The sequence below is a fragment of the Monodelphis domestica genome, chromosome 5, assembly GCF_027887165.1.
Source record: "Monodelphis domestica isolate mMonDom1 chromosome 5, mMonDom1.pri, whole genome shotgun sequence".
NCBI classification, from domain to species: Eukaryota; Metazoa; Chordata; class Mammalia; order Didelphimorphia; family Didelphidae; genus Monodelphis; species Monodelphis domestica.
In genome coordinates, this window is record NC_077231.1 from 27,695,204 (window position 1) to 27,707,965 (window position 12,762).

The 12,762-nt window shown below is 37.4% G+C and overlaps 2 protein-coding genes across 2 annotated transcripts; one reads left to right on the top strand and one right to left on the bottom strand.

Moving 5' to 3' along the window:
- Positions 1–2,454: 2,454 nt before the first annotated feature.
- On the bottom strand, positions 2,455–4,563 carry LOC100031281 (olfactory receptor 6C2-like). The gene has a single exon (XM_056800975.1). The coding sequence runs from the start codon at positions 3,487–3,489 to the stop codon at positions 2,455–2,457; it is 1,035 nt and encodes a 344-aa protein (XP_056656953.1). The 5' UTR covers positions 3,490–4,563.
- A 6,954-nt stretch (positions 4,564–11,517) lies between these two features.
- On the top strand, positions 11,518–12,447 carry LOC130454779 (olfactory receptor 2AP1-like). Its single transcript, XM_056800976.1, has one exon. It carries the CDS (start codon positions 11,518–11,520, stop codon positions 12,445–12,447), a length of 930 nt encoding a protein of 309 aa, XP_056656954.1.
- Positions 12,448–12,762: the final 315 nt, after the last annotated feature.

Below are 12,762 nucleotides of genomic sequence, written 5' to 3' on the forward strand. Positions count from 1 at the left end.
CTTTTGAGAACAGTTATTGAATCACAGAATCATAGTTTTATAGTATCAAAGAAGTGGAAGAGACCTTACCCATCAGTCTACTCACCTCTTCCTAATTGTAAGTAGTTAAGGCAATTGCAGAAGAAAAACATATTTGGGATAGCTAGCAAGTGACTTCCCTTTATATAGACAGCTGAACTCTCTCTATAGTCTGCAGCTACTCCCAATAAATAAGTGAATGAAAAAATATTTATTAAGTACTTAATATGTACCAGACATTGTTCTGGGACATGTGGTCACAAGTTAAAAAATAGAAATCAAGAAAGAACTTATATTTTAACAAGAAAACACAAGACAAATAGGTTAATAGTGGTCAAGGAGGGAATGTTTGGTGTGGAAAGTAAAGCAATGGTCAATGAAATCATAGGGCAATTAATTGACTGCTTTGTATGATCTTGCCTAGTGTCTTTATGGGTCTAGGGAAACAATGTATTTTTCCCAAGAAATCCTCTCTGTCATACCTACTATCTTACCTGCCTTCAGTCTTTCCCTATATACTGGCCCCTTTCCTGGTCTACAAACATGTCCATGGATCTCTCATCCTCAAAAATACATCCTTGATTCTTCCATCCCTACTATTATCCTAAATCACTTTTGCCCTTTGTGGCTAAATTCTTTGAGAAGGACATCTACAACAGGTTTCTCAACTTATTCTTTCCTGACACTTTTCTTAACACTCTACATTGTAGCTTCTTGAACTCATCACTCCATGGAAACTACCCTCTCCAGAATTGCCAGTGATTTTCTAAATGCAATATCCAATGGTCTTTTCTAAATTCCCATTCTCAATACTTTTCAGCCTTGAACAATTTTGTTTATTCTCTCTTCTTTGATATTCTCTTCTCTCCAGGTTTTCAGGTCACAACTCTCTCCTTGTCCTCTTCCTACCTTTGAGATAACTCCTCTTCATTTTTCTTTGTAGAATGCTTATCCAAATCATGCCCACTAACTATTGTTAACCCTCAGGAAGGTGTCTTGAGTCTTTTTCTCTTTTACCTCTGTCCTAATTCACCTGATGATCTTACTAACTCTCTAAATCCTAACTAATTCTCTAAATCCTAAATTAGGATTTAACTATAATGCTAATGCTAATGATTCTTAGATCCACATAACCTGTTCTATCCTGTTTGCTGATCTCCAGTTTCCCATCTTTAACTGCCTTTATGATATCTCAAAATATATATCCAAAGTATTTTAATCTCAACATGTTTAAAAATGAAATATTTTTCTTTCCTTCTACCCTGTCCTCCCCCTTCAAAATTTTTTATTTGTTGAGGGCATAATTATTATCCTGGTGCCCTGATTTGGCAAGTTAGATGTCTCCTTCATTGAATCTTCACTTTCTTTTCCCCCATATGCAATCTGCTGTCAATTCCTGTCAATTTTACCTTTCAAACAAGTCTCCAACCATTCTACAATCCATTCTCCAGTTAGCTACTAAACTTTCCCTGAAGCATATATTCCATTTTGTTCTTCCCCCCACTCAATACCATCCAATGCCACATTTCTTTGCCTGAAGGATCTAATGGAAAAACTAATTTTGAATTTCAAAGGCCTTTATAGTATGTCACTTATCTGAATCTTTCCAGTTTTATACTTCACTCTCCACTACTTGCTATTTGATCCAGTGACTCTGGCCTATTGGCTGTCCCATGAACAGACATTCCATCTCTCAGCTTGTAGGCATTTTCTCTGCTTGTTCTCTGTGCCTAGAATGCTCTCCTTCCTCATATCTCCCTCTTGGTTTTATTAATTTTACTGCCTTCATTCTGTTTACTATTTTTCTTCTTCTATAGCATATCTATATATATTTGTTTGCCTGATGAATCACTCACTAGAATGTGAACTCTGTGAATGGAAGAACTGTCAAAAGCCTTTTTTCATATCCTCAGGGCTTCTTAAAAAAAGCTTAATAAATGCTTATTGACTGTGGTGATAAATTTGGATCTTAGTTTCCTTATGTATAGAGGGAGGGAAGTGGGCTATATGCCCTCTCAAATTCCTGACCCCTCTAAGCACATTCACTTGTTATTTGTTTTTTAGAGTGAGTGTCCAATGAAGAATTGGAATAGAGGTCTTCTTGACTCCAAATTGATTCATCTCAAAAATCTGTCTTAAAGGAGTGAGTAATCTTGAGCTAATGAGACATAGAAATAGCCGACAAGGCAGTGTTGTTTTGTAGCAAGTAAGTGAAGTCCAGAAAGCATCACAGATTATAACAAAAAAGGGAGGAGGAAAGACTTCTATTAATGAGCCTGTATGTGAATTAAGCAATAGGGGATGGTTCTTCCTTAGTGAGAAAAGAACTATGACAACCATGACTGCTACATACAGCAAGAAACATGACAAAGGCTTCCAGAATGATGAATGACTTTTCTTTAATCATTTGTCATGTTGAGCTCCATAATCTCTTTCTTATTTGTTTGTGAAAATTGTAATCTTTTTAATTGAGTTCTTAAAGGCTTGTATGACTTGTTTGTTCCTTAAGGCATAAATAAAGGGGTTCATCACAGGGGCAACAGAGCCCATTAGAACTGAAACTACCTTGTTCAAATCAACTTGTTCATTTCCAGAAGATTTGACATACATGAAAATACAACTGCCATAAGAGATGGAGACAACAATAATATGGGAGGAACACGTGGAAAAGGCCTTTTTCCTTTGCTGAGCAGAGGGAAATCTTAGAATAGTCCTGAGAATGGAGGCATAGGAGAGAACCACTAAGAATAAGGTGATGATGAGCGTCAATATTGCATCGATTAAAACCACCCCCTCTATCAACTGTGTGTCTGTGCATGAAATTTTTAGCATAGGGAATGCATCACAGGAAAAATGGTCAATAATGGGGTCACAAAATTCCAACTCAAGACCCATGCCAAGAGGTGGGAGGATTATCATCAATCCAGCCAGCCAAGAACTCAGCAAGAGCTGGTTAGAGACTTTGCTGTTCATAATAGTTGTGTAATGGAGAGGTTTACAGATGGCCACATAGCGATCATAGGACATGGTGGCCAGAAGGAAGAACTCTGCTGCCCCAAGAAAGATGACAAAAAATACTTGTGTGAAACAGGCATTATAAGAAATCATTTTATCTCCAGTTGACAGGCTATAGAGGTATCTAGGAATACAGGAAGTTGTGAGTGAGACTTCTAAGAAGGAAAAGTTTCGGAGGAAAAAATACATGGGAGTTTTCAGGTGGGGATCCACCAATGTGAGGGTGATGATGGTCAGGTTCCCAGTTAGACTCAAGAAGTAGTTGAGAAACAGAAAGATAAAAAGCAAAACCTGCAGTTGTGGGTCATCGGTCAGTCCCCGCAAGATGAATGCTGTTATTGCTGTGTGATTTCTCATCCCTGTCTTTTGAATTCTGATAAATCTGCACACAAAATAGAGAGGGAGAGTTTGGGTGTGGGGAGGAGGATGTAGAGTAAAGGAGGAGATCAATGGCATTTGGTGAGAAATTTTTCTACTTGAGAATTCCCATTTCCAGTATTACATTGATCCCCTCCTTAAACAATTCCTGTGGAATGATCAACAGTTTCTCTTACTGATTGAATGATGACATTGTATTCTACTCTTTTCTAGGGTCCCTTCCAGTGTAAATTGCTTATTTCTATATCACTTTCAAATCAATATCTTTTGCTTTGGCAAAAGATTTTGTCTATCTCTCTCCCCCATAAGTTCTTTTAGACAGAAAATTTGTAAGCAGTTTGTGTTTCTCTTCAATTGACTAAGAACTGTCATGGATCATTTTCACATTATTGTGAACCTGTGGAAGCTTTACAAAAAACATGCCCTTTGCAATTCTTGTATTAAGGTTTTACCCCTTTCAGGGATGTTTCGCTCATATATAAGGAATTTTGTTGGAGGATGGACATGTCTTCCATTCTTAAATGTTTGTTAGTGGGCACCCCAGGGATGTTTTAATAATGGGGTTTTTCAAACACCCTGCAAATCACAATATGGTGCACACAATCTCCTCTTACTAAGGTCAACACTATGACTATTCATCATAATAAGGGCGTAATATTCAAATGTCTTATTTTTCTCATAAAAAGTGATATCTCAGAATTGATTGTTCAAGTAGCTAATGAAATTTCAAAAGTTTTAATTTCTGAAGTAGACAGTCTGTCCATTTTATAAAACAATGGATTTATTCCATGTAAGTATAATCTTTATGGATATAGAATGAGAAAACTTGTGATGTGTAAATTCTTTTCCTACTTACTTTTCTGTCAGTGCTTCATAGAGATCATCATTAACTGGAATAACCTCAAAGATGTCTGGAGTGAATCAAAGATGAACAACAGTGCAGACAGGTGGCAGGAATGGAGGGAAAGGAAAAGCTCATATAAGCTTGAATTCCAGCTTTTACTTTTGATCTCTTCAACCTTGAAATTCCTGATGCTTAATTTTTTAAATTGTAAATAAAATAGTTCATTCAGATCACCTCTAATGTTCTTTTGAGGTGTAATTCAGAAGGAATGAAAAAGTATTCATTAAGCATTTATCATTTGCTCTGTTCTAAGATTTCTAAAAAAAAAAAAAATCAAAACACCTCTATGTTACGTGTTCAATGTATAGTTGAGGAAACTGAGATGAACAGAAATTGAATGACTTGTTCAGAGTTTCCTAGCTACTAAGGGTCAGGCTAAACTTGAATTCAGATTCCCTGACTCCAGGCCCAGCAATTTATCCACTGTGCCATATAGTTGCACCTAGGAAACTGGGAACTCTGGAAAGTAAGAACAATTTCCAGACCTAACTATACTACAGAGAAAATAGTCTTTCACAACTGGGCACAGAGATGGGTTTTCCCTCACAAATTTTTATCTGCCAAATCTACTAATTGTGTTTGAGGAATCTAGTGAGAGAGAAAACAGCAGGTTCCTTGGGGATTCAGGATCAAATTAATTAATGAATCTACCATATAATCAGCATAAATTAAAACAGGTTTAAAGAGATAGCGATGGGACCTGTGTCCACAGAGACAGGAAAGTATCATTATAGCATTAGAAACAATGCTCAGTGATCCTCTTTTCTTTAAAAAAAGAATTTTTACTTCTTTATTTAGAGTATTTTCCCATGGTTACATGATTCCTGAATCTCCCCCCTCTTACCACTCCTTCCTCCTCCCACTGACAATTGCTTCTCTGTGGCTCTAACTGTTTCTCCCAGTAACTTTCCAAATAGACCATTCATTTGACTGACAGGTCATCAGCATCTGCATAGCATGCCTCTTTTTGTCTGCTGTGGTTCTTGATTGTAGTCCTGTGTTCTTTAATTCAGGAACATACTGGAACAATCAGCAACCTACTGGAACAATTGGGAGCATGCATGCGTGTAAGGTTTTTACACGTGCATGTATGTAAGACTGCAATTTTCTATTGTGCATGAAAGTAAGATATGAATTCTTCATGAGTGCTTGTCAGAATTAATTAGTTATTCTTCCTGTGTGGAAGTAAGCATTATATATGATCATCTTCATGAGTGGGTGTTTGCGTGATGTATAATGTATAAGGTCTTAGAATTTTGTTAAGAATATGAATTTGAAGTTTTCTTGTCTTTTGATGTTTGAGTTTTTTTCACAAGGGGATTTATTGTTTGCTGTCTTTAGATATGTCTTGGAGATAGTATTTGGATATAATGTAGTTCGTTTGGTCATGGAGTTATATTGTCATGTTAAATAACTTTGTTACTTTCTTTGTTGTTACTATGGTTGACAAAGACTTTTTATAGGTTATGTAGAGACTTCTTTGGAGCTAATTTTTTAAATGCATGTTTTTCTTTGTGTTACTGACTATATTTCTTTCTGGAGCTGTTTTATTTGCTTTTGCGGAGCTTTTCTGTTATCATTTTAACATGTGCAATGCTCTCTTGTCTGTACTTTCTTTTGATTCGTAGTCTTGTGTACTTTCCTTTGTTTTCCATTCATAGGATTTCATTTACAAGGACTATTATTGATTTTTTTCCCTTAGAGGTATTCATGCTGGTACTTATGACTAGGGCTTCTTCTTCTTTTTTTATCAGATGTCATTTGCATGTATCTTCATTGGTGACATGATCACATTGTTGTTTCTTTTGAGATATCTAAAACTATGAAGTAATATCTTCATGGCATACCCTCCCTCTCTTCCTTCCCCAGGTAGAGATTGTTGATTGTTTTAGGATGAAGATTGAGAGATATGGATAACCTGTTTCAGTTCTCATCTATAATTGGTGTTAAAGTCTTTGATAACAAATTCATCCAATGTGAATAGATGCTTCAATAGCATTCTAGGTGTTTGTATTTGTCATAGTTATGAAGTTGGAGTTTTCTGCTAAAAGCTTAGGAGTTTTTTCTTGTTGTGATTGAATTGCTTAGTTGTTCTTTTGTCAGAATATATTTCTTTTTCTACCCAAGACTAGTTTTCATCCTAATAAGGTTTTGTGTTGTATGTTACCCTATGGAACTCAAAGTAATCTTGGTTTCACTCTTACTGCATGAATGTTATTTGTCATGTGTTTTTTGTGAAGTTAGAGAATAGATGTGAAATTGTATATCTATTTCTTCTCCTCCAGTTCTTTAATATTTCCTTGATATCCTCCTTCCCATTCAAAATCATCATCTCTATAAGCCATGTAATCCAATTTCTCTATAAGATAATCTTCATTATCAACTCCTAATCTAGCATAAAGTTCCTCCAAAGGTATACAACTTGTTCTGTGCCCAAAGATCATCTCATCATCAAAATATTGATAAGATTTTGATTGTTCTGGTTTCAGGTATACAATTTTCTCACTTGTGTCCCACACATTCTCTTCTTCATCCACCTCCTCATAAAGCTTAAAAAATTGATGTGGTACTTGTTCTAAATCACTATCTTGGTCCATTATTATTATATCATCTGGTATTCCTTCTGACTCTGTTTCTGATTCTGAGTCACTGAATTCTGTAATCCTTATGTTATTCATTGGATTTTGTTTAGTGCCTTGTACATTTGTGTCAGATGTTAATTCTGGCTTTCTGTGTTGATCTAACCCTATGTCATTAGCTTTTATGTTTCCCAAATCTATTTCTGGTTGTTTCTCATTGCTAAGCTTTAGATTCTTGTTTTGAGGTGGTATATTTGCTGGTATGGGTTTCACTGCTTCTTGCAGCTATGCAATACTGTTACTAAAATTTATAAGTTCTACTCTATAATTAGCCTGAAGGTTTTGTTCATCTTCCCTCTCCTTTGACTGTGTAGAGATAGAAGCCTTTCCCTCCATGATGTAGTGGGATGTGTGCCTTCATTCTTCCCTACAGTACTCCATATACATGTTTCTGGCTGTGTAGCTAAGGTGTTTATTGCTACTGAGTCACACTGTTCATTTCTTTGCTACCCTCTGCCAGCTGTATGGTTGAATCAGCTAAATTTTCTTGATTTAAATGATTTCCTATGAGATCTTCATTTGAGGTTGAATGTACTATATCCTCTACTTCATTGGACAATGAATTCAAATAAAATCTATGATTAAGGTCATATAATATTACTTGGCCAGATTCCCCTTTGCCACTTAGAATGTTGGTTTCACGTCTTCCATTTGAATCCTTGGCTGTCCTGACATTTACTAAGTCTGACATTCCATTCAACTGTTCATATTTAACTGTTATTTCACCTCCATTACTTTGAATATGATTATTATTTCCAAATGTAATGTCAATGTTATTTTCATTAAATTTTGTATTGTCTAAATCAGTCATCCCAAATGAGATGACTGAGATTGGAACAAGTCTGGAATTCTGTCCATGATGCTTTCAGTGTGCCTTAATCCCTTTATCTCCTAATCCACTTGCCTTACCCTGGATATGGTGTGTTTCCAAAATTATCAAGAAAGGAAGTTCATTAAGCTCTCCAGGGTACCTTTGTTTGTTCATTCAGCTGATTCCCCAGGGACTGTAGTGAAGAGAGCAGATAAAGCTCACTCTTTCTGGTTACTGTGGATCCCACACAAGAGCCCATCTGTCGCCTTGAGAGGTCACCAGCATCTTTCTTCTGGAATACAAAGTACAGGCATAGTCTAACCTTCCCAGTCTCCTCTCTTTCCTTCTTACTTTCCCCTTTTCTTTATTTCAGTAGGACCTGCTCTTCAGGGTCTTATGTTGTATTAATATGAAGAACAGAAAATGTATAAATATTCACAAGGTTAGCAGGAGACTAGGCAAGGTTGTGCTTGTTGCTAATCTTCTTTTAAAGTTTTTTTTTTTAGCCATAACAGTATCCTTTTCTGAGATTGTGAGGAGGCAGGATTTGGTGAGGAATTCACCTAAAATATGTTGCATTGGGCTCCTACTTTGTCTCTAAGTCAAGAACTGAGCTTTGATTTACCTCTCCAGATATCTGAGATGAACAACTTGAATGGATATAATTAGGCTTTTAGGAGTTTATGTCCTTAGCTTGCCAGGTTGACTCTCAACCAACCCATAGTACCCACATTTTCTTTTTCTTTCTGTGACTGTAATTCAAGAAAATAATCTGCATGTAAAGTCGTAAAAGGAAAGATTCTGTTGGCAGCTTGAAGGTCCAAAGCTAATGGCCAGAGTGGGCAGAGATCTTAGGATATCCAACTAAATAGAAAGTAAAATTTCCTGAGAGCCCAAGTTTATCTGATCAATGGCTGTAATAATCATGGAGAAAGAATCAGCAATGACATTTCAGTTTGAGCAGTTGAGGAAGGATGGAGGTTGGGCATAAGGAGTGGAAAAGGAGAAAAGAAATGATAGTGTTGTGCTCTTTGTTTTGGAGATGCTACAAAGCCAGGAGAAGATGAAGGTGACAAAAGATTGCTGGCTTCTGGGAAACATTCCCTGAAGCTCCATCACTCTGCTAAAACGTGTTTTACCCCAATGACATGTGTACCTCTTTCCCTGCTCTGAGGTGGTACTCTGTTAGAGAGAGAGAGACTTGATACAGGTATCAGGCAGAAGACAGAGAAGGCAAAAAGAAAGAGGATGCCAGGAAATGGAGAAGATTCAACTGCCAATGACACTCTTCCTGGCAAGATTACATTGGGGAGACTTCAAAACAGATAACAAGAAACACTCCTTAGAAATACTCCTCTGGGTCCCCTTACAAGGGCCCCCTGCCAATAGCACAGTTGCATTAAAGGGCTAAATCAGGAGCAAAGTAAAGGGGGCACATTTCAGTTTAATCAAAGGAAAGATAATAATTATTTGGGCAGTCAAAAGTGGTCAGGGAAGCCCAAAGGCCCCCACTGCAGGAGATAAGAGAAAATAAGGGGCAAAGAAGCAAAATACTTTGCTCCTACTCAAGTAGACACTAAGGATTATATGTTCCTTCCACCGTCAGATGGAGGAAAGGGGAAGCTGGCCCAGAGCAGAGTGAGTAAGAGGTTTAGAAGTGAGAAAGTGTGAAAAAAAATTTTTTTTTAATCCTCATCTTCAGTCTTGGAATCAATACTGTGTATTAGTTCCAAGGCAGAAGAGTGGTAAGGGCTAGGCAATGGGGGTCAAGTGACTTGCCCTGAGTCACACATCTGGGAAGTGTCTGAGGCCAGATGTGAATATAGCACATCCAATTTCTCTCCTTGCTCTCAATCCACTGAGCCACACAGCTGCCCTGAGATGGAATTCTTGATCAAAAATGAATTGGACTTTTTGTAGGATCCAACTCTTCATGACCCCAATTGAGGTTTTCCTGGCAAAGTTACGGAGGTGGTTTATTAATTTCTTCTCCAGCTCATTTTACAGATGAGAAAATGGAGGCAAACAGGGTTAAGTAGCTTGTCCAGGGTCATGCAGTTAGAATCTGAAGTGAGATTTGAATTCTGGTCCTTCTGATGCCAAGGACAGTGCTCTGTCTACTGCACTACCTCACTGATTTATGAGATGAACTAGAGAAATACAGAAATCTCTTCCAACTGTGATAATCTATGATGCCCTCCATTTAAAAAAAATCTCCTGCTGGTAAACTAAAGTATATTTAGAGACAATTGTTAATTGGAGGCGATTTATCTATGCATAAAGTGTTGATTCATATGATCTGAAATCCCTGCAGAAATGCAGCAATGTGCAGATCTCACTAAAAATTCTTACTGGAAGAGTGAGGGGAGATTGCAAGTATCACTGTGTGCCCTTCACTGTCTTCTTCAATAGCTATAGCTGAGGAGTTCCCATTGGTTCTAAGAGGGGGGAAAGGAGAAAATGACAGGTCCCTATGAATATAATGTGGGAAAACACCAGAGAACACACAAGAGAAAGGAAGAAAAAGAGACAAATAAATGCCTGCAGGAATGGAGGGATTAAGAAAGATAAGTGGAGCTGAGTCATGAATCAGAATTTGAGAGTTGGAAGATATCTAGGTGATCATCTCTAGACCAACTCATACACAAAAAGAATCCCTTTTATCCCCGACAATTAGCCATCTGGCTTCTGCTTAAAGATATCCAAGGAAGGAGCTTCCATCAGTTCTTAAGGGAGCCCATTCCACTTTTGGAGAGGTCTGTTTGGTAAGAAGTTTATTCTAGTATTAAATCCAAATTTGTCTTTTTTTTTTTTAATTGCCCTCTGGTGCCAAGCAGATATCCTGAAACCCTCCATTATACGACAGCCCTTCATATAGTTGAAGAGAGATATCATGGTCCCCTATGTCTTCTCCTGCAAAGTATACATACCCTCTTCCTTCAACCAGTAAGGTCTTTCACCATCCTGGCTTCCTCCTTCTGAACACTTTCCATATTTCCAATGTCCTTCTTAAATTATAAATCCCAGAATGTGACAAATAAATCATAATACGAAATGGGTAATAATGTTTAAAAAGATGTGAAGTAGATCAAGAGAAGTACTAAATCCCTGATTTGGAAGGGAATTCAAATGTGGACCACCCTTTCTACAGAGGAATTCCCTTCACATCATTCCCACCTAATGGTTATTCAACCTTTAGGTAAAGAGTTTTAGAGAGAAGAAACTATCTCCTGAGGCAGCCTTTCAACTCTGGGTGGACCAGTATTGTTAGACACTATCTTGGCATTGAACTGAAATCCACCTCTTGAAAACACATACCCAGTTGTTAGTTCTTTTCTCTATTCTCAAACAAGTCTAGTCCTGTTCCACGTGACATGACTTCAAATATTTGGAGACAGTTCCTGAATTATGTCACGCAAACTGTTCTCTTACTAAGCATCCCCACATAATCCAGAGTATCCTGTCAATGTGGACTCTTGTTATTCCTACCATTGAGATCATTCTTCTCTGGTTGCTCTCTGGCACATCATGATATATTTAAAATTAAGCATAGGGAAATGTTGGCATAGGGAGGTCCTGAAAAGGACTTTCAAGGTAAGCTATTTTGCACTTAAAAAAAAAAGAGTTTATGGGAAGCATGATCAAAAGTATGCATGTCCATGTGCTTATTCCACTGACTCTCTTAACCTGAACCTCTCCTCTTCTGTCATTGATTTCTCTTTTATGCAACTTCAGCTCCAGCCAAGGTTAAAATGAAAAACCTTACTACATTGACTGAATTCATCCTACTGGGCCTGACAGATGCCTCTGAGTTTCAGATTGTGATTTTCCTCTTTCTCTTTCTCACCTACATGTTTAGCATCATGGGCAATCTGATCATCATCATCCTCACATTGGTAGACTCTCATCTGCAAACTCCCATGTATTTCTTCCTTCGAAATTTTTCCATTTTAGAAATTCTCTTCACATCTGTTTTTACTCCCAGACTGTTGTTCAGTATCACCACAGGAAGCAAAACCATAAGCTTCGTTGCCTGCTTCATTCAATATTTTTTTGCCATATTCCTAGGGGCCACTGAGTTTTATCTCCTTACTGCCATGTCCTATGATCGCTATGTTGCCATCTGCAAGCCCCTGCATTACACAACCATCATGAACAGCAAAGTCTGTATCCTGCTCATTTTCTTCTCTTGGTTGGCTGGGTTCCTGGTTGCTGCCCCAACAAATATAATGACAAGTCATCTGAATTTCTGCTCATCCAATACCATGAATCATTATTACTGTGACACTGCTCCACTTTTGACGCTGTCCTGTTCAGACACGGGCCTGTTAGAGTTAATCGATTCTCTCTTAGCCATGGTGACACTTCTGGTCACTCTAGCTCTGGTGGTTCTCTCCTATGCAAACATCATACAGACCATTCTTAGATTTCCTTCTGCTCAACAAAGGAAAAAGGCCTTTTCTACTTGTTCCTCCCATATGATAGTCATCTCCCTGTCTTATGGCAGCTGCATCTTTATGTACATTAAACCTTCATCAAAAGAAGATGTCACTTTCCATAAGGGCGTAGGTATCCTCCAAACCTCAATTGCTCCCCTCCTAAATCCATTCATTTATACCCTAAGGAACAAACAAGTGATTCAAGCTTTTAAGGACTTAGTCCAAAAGATCACAAGTCACTAATGAATTAATAGAATTTGAGCTTACATGGAAAATAATTATAACAAGTGGATCAATTAAATTTAAATAATTCAATAAACATTTATTCTTTTCTATCTTGTACAAGATGCTATATCAGACACTGAGCACACTAGAAGGAAAGAAGGAAACAAGTCCTTGTCCCCAGAATATATGTATATATTCTATTATAGAAATGAAATAATATACAGAGAAGTAAATACAATAATTTCAAAAGAGAGAGAGAATTAACATAGGGCAAGGAAAGGGGAAGAATGAGTAAAGCATTATTTAGGAAGTGGCAATTGAGTTGAACTTGAG